Source organism: Polyodon spathula, chromosome 3 (genome assembly GCF_017654505.1).
Source record: "Polyodon spathula isolate WHYD16114869_AA chromosome 3, ASM1765450v1, whole genome shotgun sequence".
In the NCBI taxonomy this organism is placed as follows: Eukaryota; Metazoa; Chordata; class Actinopteri; order Acipenseriformes; family Polyodontidae; genus Polyodon; species Polyodon spathula.
The window spans coordinates 58356926-58377884 of NC_054536.1; the positions used below are offsets into that span (position 1 = coordinate 58356926).

Sequence of the window (20959 nt, forward strand, 5' to 3'; positions counted from 1 at the left end):
TCTCAGCTGAGGGCAATAGGGGTATTAATGACTTGGCATTTAGAGCAGAGCTTTGGAATGCAGTAGTCTTTATTCTCCAACAGGGCTTGCAACTCCCTATGGGCAATATTTATAGCTCTAGGTTCATAAGCCAACTGTTTAACTATGGAATTTCACAATATGCCAATGCAGGAACACAAATATACAAAAGCAATAGTGCACTAAATTGCATACACTGCACAACTGGTACAATAACTGAAGCAGTACCATTTTAAAGTGTTTTGAAGTTCTGGATGTATCATCTGATAAGACAAAATAACTCTGGTAGTGATAAATGTATCATAAGTGTACACGATGGCAATACAATAACTACCATCTGCTCTTATAGATCGTTTACTGCATAATGAGGACAACGATTCAGATGTTTTAAACTTTTATTAAAGCAAGCATTTTTTTTCAACGCTCAGCTATCAAATACCACTGCCAACCGACAGTGTTGACATTCTGAGCATTCACACAGTAAAGGAATACAAAATAAAAGAAAGGAATGCTTTGTTTCATGTACTGTGGTGAAAATGATCAAACCCCTAGTTTTTATAATTTAAAGTTTCTTTTTCCTTTTTTTTTTTTTTTTAAATATATATCTAGGTCTAGCTTTAGTTTCTCTAGACCTGGCATCAGTTCTGTAAAGTTTCCTTTCCTTTTTTATAGGTTTTATTTTTTTGCAATGTTTTGAGTGTTTTAGAATTTTTCAATGTTTAATTTTTTTTTTTCCTTAGGTGAAGCAAGTTGGTCTCATTTCAAGGTCCCTCATACCTTTGAAAAAAGCAAGACACAAAAAAGACTGTTAAACCACCTCCCTTGAAAATGTGACTTTCTATCATAGAACTATCAGGTTATAGACTCACTAATTCAAATTCACCCGAGGTAAGTCACCTTATCAAGGACTAACATTGCAGGTGTCACGAAACACTGTAAACAAACAGATCAGCAGAATGCCCACTGTAGTTTCAACAAAAACACTACATTTCATGTCAATGCAGTGTGAAAACTTCATGTAACTTAACGCTATCAAATTAACATGGTTGTCAATCTGATAGTACTCTGAACAGTAAGGCATATGAAGATAATATTAAACATTCAGCAAATATTTTCTTCCATTCAAACTAATTCAGTACCCTTTAACTTTCATATAATAGAAATAAACTATTAAAATATTTTAATTTTCAGTAATTGGCTTTTTTAGATGATTTACACTATTTACCTTAGCTTAGACACTTGGAACACCAGCTGAATTCGTTACAGATTTCTGTGCAGCCTCTTTGGCCTGATGGGCCTGCAGTACAGCTACAGCTTCATCAACCTGAAAGGCAAGAGGAAAGGCTTGAAACCAAGCAAACAATACAACATATCGCTTCAGGTATGGAAAGGATTATAAGCAGGTGTTCACGTAACTGATACGCATGTTTGTTTGTTTTTGACACAAAGGCATACATTCAGTACATTAACAGGAAAGAATTTTTCAGAAAGCCAGCGAGGGTGCTCACGCTTGCAAGGTGACTGACCTAACCTCTGGGTTGTTCCCAGAGACTCATGGTCTCTGGGTAACTGAGTTGATCATAATTAAATACCAGTCCCCATATTTCACTTAAGACCAGAGGGTTCCAATTTGACTACAGTGCCTCCCTGCTAGCGCTACCATTGGCTGCTTCAAGTTTTTATTAAAAAATGGAGTGATAGGTGGAACCACTCCAGTTCATGTTAATTTTCTTTTACTAGGCACTTGAAACCACCAGTGATAGCTGGGATCTCTATCAAGCCGTCCATTCAGAGAAGGGGGATGCAGTTACAAGGAGTGGCAACGTGGAAGCTCAAGATGACGCGTCGCTTCCCAAAATGGGCGTGGATGAGAGGAGGTGTCAATTTTTGAAAGCTGTTACATTTTAGTGCATTTAAGAAAAAAAAAAATTTACTTAACCATTTTACTTAAAATAATGTATTTGTGAGAACCTAATGATAAAAGCTATGTGAACCCCTGATAATAAGTGACTCTAAAAACAAATACTGATTACTATGTACTGCCTACCCATAGCATAAAATACCATGGAACTTAATTGGCATTTCTTGGGTATTACAATCTCCATTTGTTCAAAGTTTGTTAGTCACTTGTCACGAGATTCTGCAGCTGCACATGCAAAGGTAAATGTAACCACGACCTGACATAGCTGTGTAAATGTGTTAAAGTCCTTATTTATGATTTACATTTCCAGTGTTATAGATGTAAATACATGGTCAAGTATAATTTAAATATTTTAATTATCATTATCCAAGTGGTTCAATACAATTACACATGAATAGGTTTATTCTAAAAAGTTTACAGTACCAATTTAATAGACATAATAAAGGCAGCTTGGTGATAGAACTGACCTTGGATCTCAGAGACTCTGGAGACTCCAGCATGTGGAGCAGCTCAGAATTGTCAATCTCCAGAAGCATTCCAGTGATTTTTCCAGCCAAACTGGGATGCATCGCCTGGATCAGTGGGAAAAGACGCTCACCTGCAAAACATCCACATCAGTTAGCACAAGTCTAGTTACTATGTTTACCACTGATCAAAAGAACAAATACTTTTCAGCTCCTATTACTCTTCTATTCATATGAAGACAGCTTTTGAAAGCTTTACATAGCAGTCATAATTTAGTAAAAACTAAATAACTGCTTTGAATAAAAAGTTAATGTTTTTAAAAGTGAATGTTTTCAAGTGAGGGGCAACTACTATAATAAACCTACTGTTACTTTAAAACAAGTGACAAACAGGCTTGGTGCCAATACTTAACTTACATGTGGCAGATTGCGTTAGTCTTGTTCACGTCAAACTTACCCAGCATCTGCTTCTGCTCCTGTGGAGGAGCAGAGGCTAGCATGGAAGCAGTCAAAGGTTCCTGGCCTTGCACATGGACAGCAGGCTGAAGAAGAAAAGCGTTCCAGTCAGTGTTATACTGCTTATTAGACACTTTTTCTCGATTAATTCAATACATCAAGTCCCACTTTTGACTTGGCAAACCTACATTTCCTCAAGAATTAAGCTGATTACACTTAGGACTGCCACACTTCTCACCTGCTGCATGGAAACCTGGGGCTGACTGTTGAGATGCTGCTGAGGATTGCGGACACCGGCAGCGTACTTGTACTGTGGAACACCTCGGACCCCAGGAGCAGCTGCAGCAGCCGCAGCAGCAGCGGCAGGGCGTGGTCCCATCGCCTGTGTTGCTGTATAAGCAGAAGATAAAAACACAGAGCTTTAGATGTCTGGATTCAGGTACATGCAGAATAACTCAATGAAACAGTAGAGTATTTCACAAACAGTAGTTTCAGGAAAAGCCTTCAGGAATTTCAGTTAGCAAACAAAGCAATAGTTTATCTAAACAAGTCTACCAGTGAGAATCAATGCCTTACTAAGTTTAACAAAAATGTACAGGGGCTCCAGAGTGGGGCATCCAGTAAAGGCCCTCCACCCAGAGTACAGGATGCACCCTATAGCTTGGAGATCGCCAATTCAAATCCAGGCTATGCCACTGCCAACTGTGGCCGGGAGTTCCCAGGCGCACAATTGGCCAAGCGCTGGCCGGGCAGGGAGGGTTCAGGTCGGCTAGGGAATCCTTGGCTCACCATGCACCAGCGACTCCTGCAGATGGCCGGGAGGCTGCAGGCCTGCCTGTGCGCAATTCAGAACTGTGTGGTCCCCTGACACTGTAGTTCTGTAATGGCTTCACGGCAGGCTTGCAGTGCAAAAAAAAAAAAAAAAAAGATGGCTGGCAGCACACGTTTCAGAGGAAGCGAGTGCCCAACTTCGTCTCTCCCGAGTTAGTGTGGGGGTTGCAGCGGTGACCCAGGTAAAATCATTTTTCAAGCTGTTCTCCACATATAGCTGCTGTGGAATAGCTGCCATTAAATATCAAGATATGTATGGGCGCTAGTAGAAACAGTTAAGCAGAACACCAACCAACTCGCTGAGTGGACATCACGCGTGGAACCCCCTGAGAGGAAGTTGGTCTCATTGCACTGAAGGTTGGTGCTCTTGGGGCTGAAGGGCGGAGGGCATTGGGCATGCCTTGGAAATCTGTATTAAAACAATTTTTTTTTTTTTTTTTAAATTATATATATTTACATCAACAGTTCAACAGATGGACACCGAGTTCAGTGAAGGAAATCACTGAATCTTATTTGACGCATTGAATTAACTGATGTACTTACGCTGCGGCCTCACACCCTGTGTAGTCCAGCGAGGGCTAGGTCTCAGTTGTGCAAGCTGGCTTGTTGGGTAGTATGCAGCTCGGTTCTGAGCCTGTGTAAGAAAGCAAAGAATGGGTTAGCCATATACATATTACATTTTAACTAGGGATGAAACGGTTATGATTTTCCCCAAACAGATTTTTTCAAATGCAACTGAAGCAAACGTATGTACAATGAAAAAGCATTGGCAGTCTCAATACTAAATCGAGATTTTCTGCACCGCTGCCAGATTCTGGTGGTACCCTCAAATCAGTATCCAAATCCAGCTGATCCTTTAGCTAAACCTGAAAACACAAGTACCCCAAGAAGTCACAAGAAGTGCACCTAATAAAAATGTATCCACGTAGCACTAAACAAGTTAAAGGTACCACTGATTACCCGCCTATTTTACGTATAATCAAGACATGAAAATTCTACCTGTGGAATAGCTGCCATGAAGTATCCAGAAGGAGGTGCTGGCTGGTAAGGGTTGATGACTGGGTTTGGAACAGCTCTGACACTTGCCATCCTCTGCATGTACTGGTTGGTCAGGTGAGCCTGTCGCTCCTCCTTGCGCTGCGCCAGAGCAACGTACAGAGGCTTGGTAGCGACAATCCTGCCGTTCATTTCAGTCACAGCCTTGGTGGCTTCCTCCGGGGAGGAGAAACACACAAAGCCAAAGCCCTTGCTACGACCACCCTCCATCATAACCTGAATAAAAAAAAAAAAAAGGAATATTAAAACAGACATTTCAGATATTACTGTATATACATAGTTTAAAATTCAAGAGTATATTCCCCTATTTACACTGGCTCATTCTTTGACAGTTCAGCCAAAGCTTTAACTGGTTTAAAAAAAAAAATGACAGGAAATGTATGTGTTCATAAAACACACTAATGTGAACATTTCACATTTTTTTCCACAAAGGTTTGTGTCCGCCAACTCCAAAACAGCAGACAGGATCTATATTCTAAATAACTTCCAACTAGAGAAATACATTTGCTCTTACCTTAGCACTAGTAATGGTGCCAAATGGTGTAAACTCCTTGCGCAGACGCTCATCATCGATGCCATCATCAAGATTTTTCACATACAGATTGACACCCTAACAAAAAAACACAGGAATTAGTATGTCTGACAATACATACACCATTATGCCATACATTCACATATGCCAGACACAATGTACAGCAATAAACAAATGCATTATATTCTATTTGTACCACAATTCAAGGTAAAAAGATTAGGTACACACGTTTCATTTTAATAAATGAAAAAGCTAAAAACAAATAATTTCTATTAATTTAGCAAATCTGTCAAAAAACAAACAATTTCATTTCAGGACAAAGCATTGGCAGCCCTGCTTTAATTACGACACGCAGAAGTTTATATTTTTATTATTCTTAACCAGTATGTTGCATGTTGGTGAAATTTGGGCCCATTCTGTCTTGCATATTTCCTTGCTTAGACATCCTGGATACACAATACTTGACTACAGCTTTTACACATCATGCAAAACATTCCTATTGGATTGAGATCTATTGATTACGAAGGCTATTCTAGAACATTGATCTGTTTTCAAGAATTCCATTTTATTTAGCTGAATGCTTTGGGTCTTTGTGTTGGGAAGACAAACCATCTGCCTATCAGCCTACAAGCAGATGGTATTGTACTTTGTAGAATGTTATACATGGCTGCTTTCATTCGATCTTCAATATGAATGTCTCCAATTCCTGAACTTCTAAAACACTCCCAATATGATAATTGAATCACTTCTGTGTTTAACTGTGGGCGATACCCTTTTTTCTCCAAACATACCGTGGTCCATTTTTGGGGAAAAGTTATATTTCAGTCTCATTGGACCAGATTTTTTTTGAAAAAAAATCAGGATTGCTGTGCATATTTCTTGGCAAATGTTAGACTTAAGAATTTACTTTAAAAGTGGTTTGCAGTGAAGTCTACATGTATACAGTTCTGTGTTCACATGCCTTTGTACAGATCTCTTGCTTTAAATCCTTTGCTATTAATCTTGGATTTCCTTTGGGTGCTCAAACGATTCTCCTTCCTACTGTACCTGTAATTTCCACTTCTTTCAAGCGTTTCCGTTAAATTAGTTCTGTGGTACTTCTTGATTATTGCTGATTGTGGATTTTGTTATTCCATATTTCTTAGAGATTGTTCTGTAGCCATTTCCTTTGATGTAGTTTCCTACTGCTTTTCTCAAATAAATTTAAACTACTTTGTCTTGTCCATCATCTGCTGTGTTGCCAAAATGTTTTCTTCAACAAATGTTGGAAATAAATGACCTTTTTCTGGCTATTGACTTTATAATGCAGCTTAGTTACGTGAAATGGTTTACAATCAACCCATATAATTTTAAATTGCACTATAACATTTTTAGAGACAATGTGAAGGTGCCAATATTTTTGTCATGAACAAATATTTAACAGAACCTACCAGAAATTGTGTACTTTGGTCTGTCATTAATTAGTGGCTCATGTTCACTAAATGGTTTTATTGAACATGTTTTCTAAAATTATCTTGCATTAAGTGTAAGGTACCAAAACATTTGACTGTGACTATGTCCCTCAATAATAACCAATTAATTGTGACACTAGGTCACTGAATTGTGTGATCTAAAAACAAACAAAAAAAGTGTAATACGGAAAACAAGAGGGACAAAAATAAACGTTACAGATACAACTAGTGCAACTAAACTACTAAAATGAAATGTGAGGACACATAACTCATCCTCTCCAGATTAAACTAATTGCGATCAAAAAGTTGGAAAAGAGCAGGAACCTTTCAGAAATACTGCTGGACTTCAAAATGCAAGATGCGGACCACATTAATTCTGACTTTTTAGTAATTGCTTTTTGCAAAGGAAAGTCTGGCTCATACCACAGAAAACAAAAGTAGCGTGTAGGCTATGTGTTTAATTTGCAGCCACATGTATGCTGTAAAATCTTCGGTATTTGTAATGTATAAAAGAGATTGAGCATACATGACTCCACATACCTCCGCATTATGATATATGTAATAACTTGCGAGGTCCTTCACAAGCTTCATTACAATTGGATTAGATGACATATGTTTAACTGCAGGGAGGCATGTGTGTCCACTTCCATTACATCCCTATTTCTGGTATACAAAAATCAGCCCTATCATTTATCAAGCAGCATTTGCATTGGTTCATTTAGTGGTATTTCTGTACTCGCAACATTTAGCAATGCCTTTTGCAGGAAAACCACACCACAGTAACATTAAGGCAAAATAAAGTACACGATTCTCAAACTGGTTTCAATACAAAGAAAACTGTTGCCATGATTGTGAGGTGCAATACCAGCTCTGGTGCATTCTTTTCTACAAAATACTTTAACATATCGTTTAAATAATCTTGTACATTAAAGGTTAAAATGTAAAGTTACTATATTTACTTATAAGTACGGATTCAAGTTAAGTTTAGGGGTTTCTGGACGAATCATACCCAATGGTACTTTATATGCCATTTTACTTATGGCCAATTGCTTATTTTTAGCTAAAAGTGGATAATTTCCAAACTTAAATTTAATGGGTGTATGCACGGTCCCCATTTTAACTTGTCACACGCTAAACAAAATTCAAGTCGCACAACCCATCTCCATAAACTATCTTTTTGCAAAGCGCCGCACCACGTGGGGAGAACAGTTTTGCTTACGCACAAGCAGCATTGAGTCACCTAATGTCCTCCATGCTGAACATGCTTGTTGGCAGGGGCATAGGGTACTATAGAAAACGACTAACAAGCAATTTACCGTTCAGTTAAAGGTGACTTAGCAAAGGCGGCTTAAGCGACATTTTGAAAGACAAAAATTAACTTCACAATGTATTGTATGGCACATTGTGTAGTTTAAAAAGCTAAATCAACTAAAGAGAATATGCAAGAAAGGCGTGTAGGCTATGTGTTTAATTTGCAGCCACATGTATGCTGTAAAATCTTCCAAGTATAATTAAAAAGGATCAATTTTTTGTAAAGTTTGCGCAGTATTTGTAACATGATAGAGGCATCATTAGATAGTAGGCTATGGTAAAAAATAAAACAAGAATGTGATGAACAAGTTTTATTTTAAAACGTGTATTCTGCATTGTACAGTAATGTGTACAGAAATTGCAACAGCGTTATTTATTTGGTGTTACCGGTATTTACAGCAGGCTACAGGTTAAAGTAAAAAGAAAGTGCACTAGCTATTAATTTTATTTTACTACTACAGGAACATTGCAGGTTAATTCAGTTAGGTCAGGAGGCAGCTGACCTAGTCTCTATGACAACCAGAAAGATAAGGAAAGTACTTATTCTTGGTGTTTTAAACTTTAATTGTACTGAATCTGCACAACTGTTATAAAAGGAGGTAAAAGGGAGTGAGTCTAGCTAGGTAACCATAGCTACACCGATACGCAAGGCCCACAGGCTCGACCAAGTTTGACTTCCTAGAATTGCAGAGTTGCGGCTGATTCAGTATAGTTATTGTGAGCAATGAGAGATTAAGTTTGGAAAACTTCAAGGGCAACCAAAAAGGCTGTGTGTAGTGAGTTTGTACAATCAATCAGTTAAAGAGCAGAGGTGACACCTTGAACTGCAACGCCTCTATCAACATCTAGCAAGCAGTAAGAAAAAAAGAGCTTGCATATAACATCTTTAACCAACAGCTCTAAACATGAATGAAAAGTCAAGAGAAAAGGGAGATTGCTATTACTAACTGGACTGAAAGTATATATATATAACTGATTGATAAAGAATTAAGAATAATTTTGTAATATCCTATGAATTCACTGAATTTAAACCAAACACGTCTGCTTAAAGGAAGGACTACTGTACCACTTTGTCAAGTGTTAAGATATAGTAAATGAGTACACTGTGCTGGTAAAGAAGAGAAATGTGCAATGACCACAAATGAAGCAAACACCACTGTTGGCAAGAACGTTTACATACCTGGTAACGGGTCATTCTGTCCTGCTTCATTTGCTCAAACTTGCGCTTAAGCTCCGTCTGACGTTCAACTTTCTTCTGAGCGCGGCCAACGTAGATTTGTTTTCCATTGACCTCTTTCCCATTCATCTCATCCACTGCCTTAAAACAAACAGTTTTTATTATTTAAAAAAAATATATACTTTCAAAACACTACTGACCAGTTATTTCCTCAAAAAGCTCAACTTAACATATATAGGTTATCCCTTTACAGTCCGATGTTGGACGCTCTCCGAAAAGGAAAGGATTTATCAGTATGCACGTCAATAAAGAGGTACGTGAAATACAGCGAACAAGGGGTGGGGATGGGCTGGAAATAACAGTACTGAGTGTCCTTTTGCGATTCAATGCTTTTAAACCTGTTTTACGCTGAAAAATATTATTTTAAACAGCGTGTGTGAAAATAAATTGGACCTGATACGCCTGACAAGCACTGAATAAATGGACTGCAAAGGGTTAAAACTGTTTCCACAACATGTGCTTCAATTATTTTCCGGAAAAAATGTGCTAGATTTAAACTTTAAAAATAGAAGGCACTTTAAATTTGGTGCAAAACACACTTACTCAAGAATGTTTAATTCACTTACTTTTTGTGCATCTTCATGTCTCTCAAAGCTAACAAAGCCAAAGCCCTTTGACTTTCCACTGTCATCAGTCATTACTCTGATACTCAAGGCTGGTCCTGAAATTGCAGAAAAGTTAAATCCTGTTATTTGTCAGGTAGCTTTTGATAGTCCATCTTAGTATATGATTTTACAAAAGCACAAATTCAGCCAGTCTAATAAAGCAGAGCAGACCATGCACCAACACCCTTAGAAAATTCAAGCACAGTTGCACCAGTGTCTTCTAACCACCACCAAAATAAAAACTCACAATATTTACCAAAAATTTCTTTAAGCTTCTCATCATCCATGTCCTCTCCAAAGTTTTTGATGTACACATTTGTGAACTCCTTTGCCCTAGCGCCAAGCTCGGCCTCCCGCTCCTTGCGAGATTTGAAACGCCCAACAAATCTGTAAGAGGATTTCACAGAATACTTTGGTACATTCAAGTCAAGGCCACTACAAGTCCTCAGTTTTGCAAGTTAACTCAAAACACATGATCTGTCAAATCGACTTGTCTGTAGAATTGATATATCCCCATTATCCATTAGTTTAAGATGTGGGGCACATTAACTACAAGTTTCCTGTTGCAGCCATTTTGGCCAGTATAGCCCACAGAGAATGACATACTGAATTTGACAAGGCTGCATTTGTTTTTTGAATGAAGATATACTTGTGGTTTCACTTATTTTTTTGCATCGCAGTTCCTTTAAGCAGTATGATACATCATCTTAGTTAAGTCAGAATTAAGGATTAAACTTTATTAACCAAATGCTTAAAATACATGTGCACTCAAATGACAATTCTTTAGTACAGCAAAGAGATTTCAGTACTTTGGATTCACTGATAAATTACAAGTGTCTTGGTTTAACTGATCCCCCTTGATCCATATGCAAAGTTACTAATGTAGTAAACATCACTAACAGATATATACTTACACTTTTCGGTCATTGAGAAGCATGCCGTTCATCTTTTCAATGGCTCTTTCTGCAGCTTCCTGGGTTTCAAAGTGCACAAATCCATATCCCTTTGAACCATTTTCATCACATACCACCTAGACAAAAAAATAAATAATAAAATCATGTCAATCATGGAATGTTTAAGTCATTGTACTGTAAGAAATTGGGTTTGCTATACATTTCACACAAGTCAGTTTGCAACCATGAACACTTAACAGGATATCCATGTTTATGGGAACAGTCCTCATTTCTTACTTCATTAAGTCCTGTGTATTATGTTTCAATACAAATTATCTACCTCCTCCAAGATTGCTTTGATTATATGCAACTGTGCTCACTCACCTTACAGGAAAGGATATTTCCAAAAGCAGAGAAGGTGTCATATAGAGCTTTGTTATCTATGGATTTGTCCAGGTTCTTGATGAAGATGTTTCCCACTCCACTCTTCCTCAAAGAAGGGTCACGTTGAGACCACATGATACGCACAGGCTTTCCCTTGATGACATCAAAGTTCATGGTGTCCAAAGCACGCTCAGCTGAAAGATGTTTGACATAAGCTTTTATCCTCAAAATCTAGTATCTAGCGTAGTACAGAAAGCAATGCATTTCAAAACATCACAAAGGAAATGTGTTAACCCAAACCTGGACCTTGCTTCAACTCAAAGTCCTTAACTACTTAATTGAACACCTAGGTTGATTAAAGACCTGGTTGGAAGGTGGTTCTAGAATGCTGAATCCAAAATAAATAAATAAATAAATACATGGAGGGAAGAGACACGGTTGGAACAAGGTGCTGGACTTGAGTGGAATGAAAGTCGTAAGCAAGTATCACTACTTCAAAATATACATGGTATATAAATATACAAGGTAAGCAAGAAAGTCTACTGGACACTAGTGAAGCCTGACAGTCATGGGCTTTTCTTACCACTTATCAGAAAATACTCTATCCAGTGCTTTACAAATAATTTTAATATTTAAAAGCAATGCGGCTGTATTAACTTTTTAGAGGTCTCTGGGGAAATCCATATTTCATTACTTAAAAAATTGAATTTTACAAACACCACTGGTCCCAATTTACTTTGAATATAGCTGAAATGTACTCGCAAACTGCAACTGGTTTACTTAACCCATACAAATGTTTTTAGAGATAACATGTTGACAAAGCAGTAGGGGATTCACTAAAAACATAACTAAATACTGCATCTTCATAATCTCAGATTGTGATAATTAACACACACATATATATATATATATATATATATATATATATATATATATATATATATATATACACACACACACACATATTTGTAATGTATAAAAGAGATTGAGCATACATGACTCCACATACCTCCGCATTATGATATATGTAATAACTTGCGAGGTCCTTCACAAGCTTCATTACAATTGGATTAGATGACATATGTTTAACTGCAGGGAGGCATGTGTGTCCACTTCCATTACATCCCTATTTCTGGTATACAAAAATCAGCCCTATCATTTATCAAGCAGCATTTGCATTGGTTCATTTAGTGGTATTTCTGTACTCGCAACATTTAGCAATGCCTTTTGCAGGAAAACCACACCACAGTAACATTAAGGCAAAATAAAGTACACGATTCTCAAACTGGTTTCAATACAAAGAAAACTGTTGCCATGATTGTGAGGTGCAATACCAGCTCTGGTGCATTCTTTTCTACAAAATACTTTAACATATCGTTTAAATAATCTTGTACATTAAAGGTTAAAATGTAAAGTTACTATATTTACTTATAAGTACGGATTCAAGTTAAGTTTAGGGGTTTCTGGACGAATCATACCCAATGGTACTTTATATGCCATTTTACTTATGGCCAATTGCTTATTTTTAGCTAAAAGTGGATAATTTCCAAACTTAAATTTAATGGGTGTATGCACGGTCCCCATTTTAACTTGTCACACGCTAAACAAAATTCAAGTCGCACAACCCATCTCCATAAACTATCTTTTTGCAAAGCGCCGCACCACGTGGGGAGAACAGTTTTGCTCACGCACAAGCAGCATTGAGTCACCTAATGTCCTCCATGCTGAACATGCTTGTTGGCAGGGGCATAGGGTACTATAGAAAACGACTAACAAGCAATTTACCGTTCAGTTAAAGGTGACTTAGCAAAGGCGGCTTAAGCGACATTTTGAAAGACAAAAATTAACTTCACAATGTATTGTATGGCACATTGTGTAGTTTAAAAAGCTAAATCAACTAAAGAGAATATGCAATAAAATCTCCAACCATAATAATTACACATTTGTTTTTATTAACTGGCGAATTTTATACCCATGACGAAAATTAGGCCAGTAAATATAATTATTTTTGATTGGTGTACATGTTGATCTGTATTTAATTACTGTACATAATAACCGTACAGTAAGATCTCACAATACGTCAGTCACATGGCATATACTGCACCACTAGGCCTCTTGGCAGCGCTTCGCCAAAATGACTACATGCTTCGTGCCCTAATATTGATCGTTAGTAAAATATATAAATTCAAACTTAAAAACATTTTGGGTTCGCTTGATACTCACCATCGGCGGGTTGCTGGAAGTTGACGTATGCATATCCAAGGGACCTTCGGGTGATCATGTCCCTGCAGACCCGAATCGACAGGATCGGCCCAGCGGGACTGAATTTCTCGTATAGCATGGCCTCGGTTACATCTGGGTGGAGATCGCCGACATACAGGGAGGCCATCGGGTAGCTCGGAGCGCTGGGATTCATCTTCGTAAACGCAATCGATTATAAAACAAGGAAGTTTTTTTTTTTTTTTTTTTTTTTTTTTTAGATCTACCCTAAAAGTAATAATTAAAAATAATACGTTTAAAGACTATTTAAAAATTTGTTTATAAAACACAAACTCGGTTTTATTTTTAATTTACGAAACCCTTAAACAGAATTTAAACCTAACTTAGTAAAGGAACGCGCGGCTTGCTTCCTTAACGTAACGTGAAAAATGAAAAAAAAATAAAATCTTAGAAGCGTACCGATACACCAAATATACTTCAATATTTGGAAATCGACGCTAGTTTCTGATATGTGTTGAAGATTTCTCTCAAACGCAAATCGCACATGGGCAGCAGCCAGATAGACACGACAGAGAAACAGAGATAAGAAGTCTAACGCAATTCGAAAATCAAGCACAGGCCTTTTTCTTCAACACGTCGTTTTTTTCCGCTATTTCTTCTTCTTGGTTTATAGTTTGGTAGACGTTTCCTTGCTTCACCTGATTTTTTTTTTTTTTTTACAAGAGAAAGGCAATGTTTTTAGTTATTTTTGTGTTTTTAATTTTTTTTAATTTTTTTTTTTTTTTTTTTATAGAATAGACGTGTGCCGAGACTAGCTCCGGAACACACAGCACTAACAGCCGGGGTTTAGGGGGTGTGAAGATTCAAACGTGTCCCTATTTATAATCTCGTATACGTCATCAGAATGAACCATTTCCCAACATTCAGAGGGAGGCACTAAAAGCAATGGTTAAGCATTATGGTATATCCCACAATGACTTGTGTGAAATGTCGGAAGGGAAAGCAAAGCGTCAGCAGCTTTACCTTATACAAATAGCTAAAAAAAAGCCCAGCTCTATTCATTCTAAAATTTGTGAATTAGTACATTAAATGTTTTTTTTTTCCTTCTTCCACCGATACACATACTGTCTTCAGAGTGACGCATATAGTAAATTAGTTGAGGACTCGTAGAAATTGCCTCCAGTTCAAACAAAATCCAAATCTGGCATGCTGCACAGCAGCAAGAAGTTAGTACCTACCGGTATTTACCCCTTATGCCCCCATGAGAATTTGTATTGTTAACTTTAGGATTTAGATATGAACAATTGCACACCATTAGAATGATTAGAAAATGCTAAATAATGTATTTATTTTATATAAAATGGCCCCCAGTGCAGCATTCCCCTTCTAATTGAGTGCATACATGGCATTCTTTTACATAATATGCAACATTTCCACATGAGGAATCTGAAATCTTGTTGTTCATGCAGTAGACTTATCAACCAGATCCTGGTTTTGCATCCAAACAATTGAGGTTTTAACTTGTCCTTAACCTGTTTTTTTTACAGACCCAAACTTCAATAGGTGCAGGCAATCAATTTTGGTGAATGTGAGGTCATTTTCAGCTTGCATGATGGGAAATTACACAGTACTATAATTCAAGCCAGGACTTTGTTATGTGTGTCTGTGCTTGAACTGTGTGTGCAGACTTTGCTGGACTCTATTGTAGTGCACTCTAAAATGTCTGCAGCCTTGTCTTTTACTGTTTGGGATGATGCATGCAACTGGCAGGAGGTAGGGGGAGGATGTACGAACAGCCTCCTGATTGGACAGTATTCTTATTACTGTACTACATTGTTGACGGGTGGGGGGGATTATAGCTGGGTGGTGTGTTAGAGAAGTGTTGTTCCCTTTCAAGTGGAATGACAACCATTACCGAACGGGAAGAGCCTCTCTGACCAGTCAGTCACTGAGCATATATAAAAAAGCTGCCCTATCAAGGCCCTGCTATGAGGAGGAAGTCCCTCCCACCTCCTGCTGAAGAGGGTCATCATCACAGTAGCATATCGTCATTTTCTCGCTCACCTCACTGAGACAATACACAGATTACCTTTCTTTGTGCTGGAAATTGGCTCGTTTGTACGGTTTCGACATACAAATTGGATTTCTGACGGTAAGTTACATTAATACAAGTGTATTTTAATTTCTCTACTACTGCCTTGTATAGTTCAAATACCATTTCTAGAGATATTGTGGTGCTGTAGGGTGACCCCGCGGGCTCGCGGCGCCGTCCTCTATGCCGATTGACTTGACCTCAGCTACCATACAACTCGGGCCTACGCACCCTTCTCAAGCCTTGGGCTCTCCTAGCGCTACCGTGCTCATCCTCGATGCAGACACCAATTGACTCGGCTATAACAGCCTGGCATCAACCTTGCTCTTCCTCGGCACCGACCCCGACGTCGATTAAACTTGGTACCGGCTTGAACATCCTTGGCGCCGACCCCAACGCTGATTAACTCGGCACTGGCTAGAACAGCTCGAAACTGATCGCGCTGTTCCTCGGCACGGATGCCGATTGACTTGGCACCTATCAACAGCCCAACACCGTCCATGCTCATTTCGGCACCAATACCAACGCTGATTACTCGGCGCCGACTATGGTCACCAACGCAGACACCTCGGCACCAACACATATTACTCGGCACTGACACCTCCTGCGCCATGTCTGTGTGCTCTGCAGGGTCCTCCACTGGGTTCCACCAGTGCGACCAGTGTGCAGCCAAGCTTCCAAAGCAGGATGGGCACACCTCTTGCGCTCGGTGCCTAGGGCAAGACCACACAGCCAGGGTGCTGGCGGATGATTTGGACTGCTCTCCCTACAGAGGTTCTCAAAAAGAACAAAGCGCAGGAGGGCAGCCCTCTCCCCAGCGGATACTCACTCATCAGGGCATGGAAGGATGAGATCCGTGGTCCAGGGTCCTCCTCAAAGAGCCTCTGGAACCCCGCCTGCCACTATGACCAGGGAGCTCCCCCAAACCCCTGGCCTGTAGACGCTTCTCAATAGAATCTAGATGGACACTGCCGAGGCGCTCCCACTCTGAGTCGCCGGAGAGATGCCAAAGCTCGGCTGAACGTCGCTTCGAGAAGCTCGTTCAAACGATGAGAGCCCAGCAAATCATGCTGGAGACTCTTTTACAATCGCAGGGTAGACTGCCCCCTACTACTGGGCAGCCCCAGCTTCCCCACTCCTGTAGTCTATTCCCGTCCTACCTAGACCCCCAAGCCCTGGCGAGCTGTCGTTTACAGCATTCAGTTAGGTAGGCCACAGCGGGGGGCTCTATACCGCCCATAACGCATACTTCCCAAAGGGAGGAGTTCCGGGCCCTGATGCAGCGCACCGCTGCTGCCACGAACTTTCCCTGGCCGGTAGTACAGGACAGGAAGGGGAACTGCTTCCTGAATCGGAAAGGGCACCCACAACACGCCCTCCCTCTGTGTCAGGGCTTTGTAGAGCTGGTTCACTCTTCATGGAACCACTCGGCTTCTGCTCCCTCGGGCTCCAGAAAAGCTGAGTCCCTGCTGCACACCACCAAAGTCCAAGAAGCTGGCCTAGGCACATTCCTTCCCATCGGGGACACGGTCACGGTGTTGGTGCAAGGATCCATCTTCACCAGAGGGGACAAAGACCCTACCTTCCCGTCTAAGCCATGCAGGACTACTGACGCCATTCTTAAAAAGGCATCTGCGTCAGCGGCGTGGTCAGTATGAGCAGCAAACGCAATGTCCATATTGGTGCTCTACCAATCACAGCTAGCGACGAGGCTGCAGGAACAGGCAACGGAGACAGACGCTGGGAAGCTTCAGGCGGTGACGGGAGCAATGACTGACCTGATGGGGGAATTAAGTCAGGCATCAGGGAGGTCTCTAGCGGCGCGGCATCTTTGATCTTTGGCTGTCCCAAGTCAAGGTCGTAGAGGTGGAGAAGGTTGCATTGTTGGATGCCCCTATAACACCGGGCAGGCGATCGGAGCGACCATTGATGTGAGCCTTGAGAGGTCCCACAAGACCACGGAGGTCAATTCCAAATTCTCGCGCCTTACCACCTATCGCCAGCACCCTAGGTGGCCTTTCCAGCCTGCTGGGGCAACTGGGCCCGAATGTGGCCCTCCACTCCAGACCAAACAAGCAGGTAGAGGAAAAGCCAGCGGCAAGGGACCACCGCCGGCCAGGGGTAACCGGTTCTCCAGCTAAAAAAGATGTGCTGCCTCCAAATCCCAAGGGAGACTGCCCCTGAGGGGCTCTGGCTGCCACCTCACCCCCCTCACAACCGGACTGACCACTGGGCATGACCCATGGCAAGGCTGCATCCAGGACTCCTGGGTGCTATCGACTATGAGACACGGTTACACTCTGCAATTCCACTTAGGATCGGCACCCTTCAAAGGTGTGCTCTTTACCACCATCGAAACAGCGTGCGCGATTCTCCTTCAACAGGAGATTGACAGTCTTTAACAGAAGAACACTGTGTGCTTGGTAAACCCAAACGATGCCCTCAGCAGCTTCTACTCCAGGTACTTCCTGGTGCCCAAGAGGGACGGCAGTTTCCGACCTATTCTGGACCTCAGGGTCCTCAACATGTTCCTCAAACAGAGGAAGTTCAACATGTTGACAGTGCAGCGTATCCTCCAGTCCGTCCAGCTGGGTGACTGGTTCACATCGCTCAACCTGCAAGACGCCTACTTCCATGTCCTGATCAATGTCGCGCACAGAAAATATCTACGCTTCGCCTTTCAACGCAACGCGTAAGAATTCTGTGTTCTGCCATTTGGCCTCTTTCTGGTGCCCCGCACATTATGCATGGATGCAGCACTGGCTCCACTCAGGCTGCAGCGTATCCGGATCTTGAACTACTTGGACAATTGACTAGTTTGCGTGCGTTCCAAAGCACGCGCCGATGTGCACACCAGACAGGTCATAGATCACGTGACGAAGTTAAGGCTCTCCATACATCAACAGAAGAGCAACTTCATATTGTCTCAGTCCACAGTGTTTCTTGAACTCTGTGAGTATGCTTGCCTCACTGTCGGAAGACAGGATTCGGTCATTGGAAGTCACCCTCTCCCAATTCAGAGTTAGAATATTTCAAAAGTTGTTGGGGCTGATGGCAGCTGCTTCAAGAATCCTTCCCCTAGGACTGCTGGAATGCGCCCGCTTCAAGCCTGGGTAAATACGTTCAAGTTGCACCCGGTCCGCGATCAATACTGGCTGGTGCGAGTGTCCAGACAATGCTGGAAGACATTGGAGTGGTGGCTCTGCCCCGGTAATCTGTGCCTCGGATCTCCACTCTGTTATGGGTCCCGCTCTAGAGATCAAGCCCTATCGAAGCAACATCTAGCGCACTGAGTGGCAGATGCCATACTCCTGGCGTATGAACAGACGGACTCCCCCATGCCGGGGGACATTACGGCACATTCTAACAGGGGCCAAGCGATTTCGTGGGCTCTCTTTCATGGCGCCTGCTTGGATGAGCTTTGCAATGCTGTTAAATGGACAGGTAGTCAGACGTTTGCGCATTTTTAACACCTTGATGTTGTAAACCAAGCAAGGTCATCTTTGGGCTCTAGGGTGTTGCAGGCAGCATACCCTTAGGCGTCACGAGGGCTATGAATCTATCGCCGTGGGGCTGTACTGTTGGTAATCTGGAGCCACGACAGCTTTGGTACAGCTTCCCATTCGGTAGTGGTTGTCATTCCACTTGAAAGGGAATGTTAGGTTATTACCATAACCCTGGTTCTCTGAAAAGAATGACAACCATTTGAGGTCGTGTCCCCAGCTGACTGTAATGGCGATATGCTACTGTGAGGACGACCCTTTTCAGCAGGAGGTGGGAGGGACTTCCTTCTCACAGCAGGGCCCTGATAGGGCAGCATTTTTATATATGCTCAGTGATTGACAGGTCAGAGAGGCTCCTCCCATTCAGTAACGCTTGTCATTCTTTTCAGGGAACCAGGGTTATGTTAATAACCTAACGTTTGTGTTGCTGAAAAGAACCTGCTGAATTGCTGTAGCCTGCTATTACAATAAAAGTGTTATTGTTTGGAAGATTCCTGCTGTTGCAGTTTGTTCTTTGCTAATTTATTAGAGTATGTTCTCAAAGTTTCTGTAGTTCACATGTCAATTTTTGTTTCTGTCCCACATTAACTTGTATGTATTGTGATGAGACAGGGGTAAATAAATAGCCTTAAAAGGACTTCACGGAAGAGATCACACTGATGTGATTGGCAACAGAGAAAAGTAAGAAAAGACTGACATCCTCAATGAATGCTCAGGCAGTATATTGTTACAGAGCCCAAAGGGTGTCTGCTTGAACACTATAAAAACAGGGGGAGGGGGGGGGGTCGCAACAGAGCGGCCCCCCTCTCACTGTGACCACGGTCTCCAAACCACCGCCACCCAGTGTCCCCCCATGTTTACACAAGCATACACCTCCCCAACGTTTAATTACCCTCAGATGGCTTGATGATGTCAGCATCCCGCATCTCCTATATAATGTTTTCAGCCACTTTACGTCGGAAAAGGGGGAGGCGGCGAAGGGGTTCCTAGCTTGGGGGACCACCTCTGTGTGGATTTAATGTTGCACCAGACTTGTCCGACCCCCATCAGTTTCCTTGGAACTCATGAAGTAGCTGCCTCTCTGATCCTTTGCCACGCCCCCTCCACGGCTTTGCTCAGTGAGTTGCGGCCCTTTTGTTGCAGCTCGGGTTTGACTCAGCCCTATCTCCCCTTACTGCAGTCTCGACTGCCACCTGGTGGAGACCAGCTGCTGATGCTTCACCCTGAAAAGGGCTGTGGTCAGTTTCAATCCCCCCCACCCGGCCTGCTGGGGGAGACGTCTGTGCCAGCACTTGCAGCAATGCAAAGGTGGCCGCGCAGCCATTGCTTTCCGGATGGTCACTATCTCTTCCATCACCTCGGCCAGCCCCAGCTCCCTCCGATCCAGCCCCTTCTTCACCTCGGCTGCTCAAACAGCAGGTCAGCTCTGGGGCTCATCTTCCTCTTTGGAGATGTCCTCCCACTCCTGCGCTAGTTGCAGGGAGCGTGGCTTGGACAGCCGCAGGCGTTTGCGCAGCTCCCCCGGCATGTGGGATCTTTGTTGATAGGGATATAAATCCACAAAATGAAATCAGCAGACAGTAAAACAAATAATTTTTTTCTTTCTTTTTAAAGACGATAAGAAAGAATCTTGGGAATGAGGAGCTATCACAATGCCAGCCCCAGGGCAGTATCGCATTGTCTATTGTATAACCACAGTGTTTTTTAGATTTTACAGCATCAACGGGCAAACCATCCCAAGTATATTTTATTCTCTTTTAAGAAAAAAAAAACAGTGCTTCATAAGAAAGGCTTTGGTGATGGGGAGGGGTGCGAGGGGGCTGAGTGGGACAAAGTAATTTGGTTAACAAAGGTGATGCTTGTGGCCTCAAGCACAATCTATACAAGTAGCAGCCAACTGTTTTCCACAGAGTTATTACATACATTCAGTAGGTGTTGATTAAGAACGTTTGAAAAAGGGAAAAGGCCTGGTAAAGTGAAGTTTG

The 20959-nt window shown here is 41.5% G+C and overlaps 1 protein-coding gene and 1 non-coding gene across 2 annotated transcripts; both read right to left on the reverse strand.

Moving 5' to 3' along the window:
• Positions 1-395: 395 nt before the first annotated feature.
• LOC121313241 (polyadenylate-binding protein 1) lies at positions 396-14203 on the reverse strand. The gene is made up of 15 exons (XM_041245573.1): positions 13383-14203; positions 11160-11353; positions 10797-10912; positions 10139-10269; positions 9844-9938; positions 9221-9358; positions 5261-5356; positions 4690-4962; positions 4234-4324; positions 3983-4099; positions 3098-3249; positions 2861-2945; positions 2407-2537; positions 1244-1342; positions 396-795 (listed from the first exon to the last, which is right to left on the reverse strand). Exons 1-14 carry the CDS (start codon positions 13573-13575, stop codon positions 1250-1252), a joined length of 1905 nt encoding a protein of 634 aa, XP_041101507.1. The 5' UTR covers positions 13576-14203; the 3' UTR covers positions 396-795; positions 1244-1249.
• LOC121313718 lies at positions 10371-10507 on the reverse strand. The gene has a single exon (XR_005950028.1). It is a non-coding gene; the product is annotated as a small nucleolar RNA SNORA5 (small nucleolar RNA).
• Positions 14204-20959: the final 6756 nt, after the last annotated feature.

Excerpts from the sequence above, each read along its gene's own strand:
- LOC121313241 (XM_041245573.1), bottom strand. The coding sequence starts at position 13,575 with ATGAATCCCAGCGCTCCGAGCTACCCGATGGCCTCCCTGTATGTCGGC. Across the intron at positions 2,946-3,097 it reads CCCAGGTTTCCATGCAGCAG|CCTGCTGTCCATGTGCAAGG; the intron begins GTGAGAAGTGTG and ends TTTCTTCTTCAG. Across the intron at positions 2,538-2,860 it reads GGAGCAGAAGCAGATGCTGG|GTGAGCGTCTTTTCCCACTG; the intron begins GTAAGTTTGACG and ends GATGTTTTGCAG.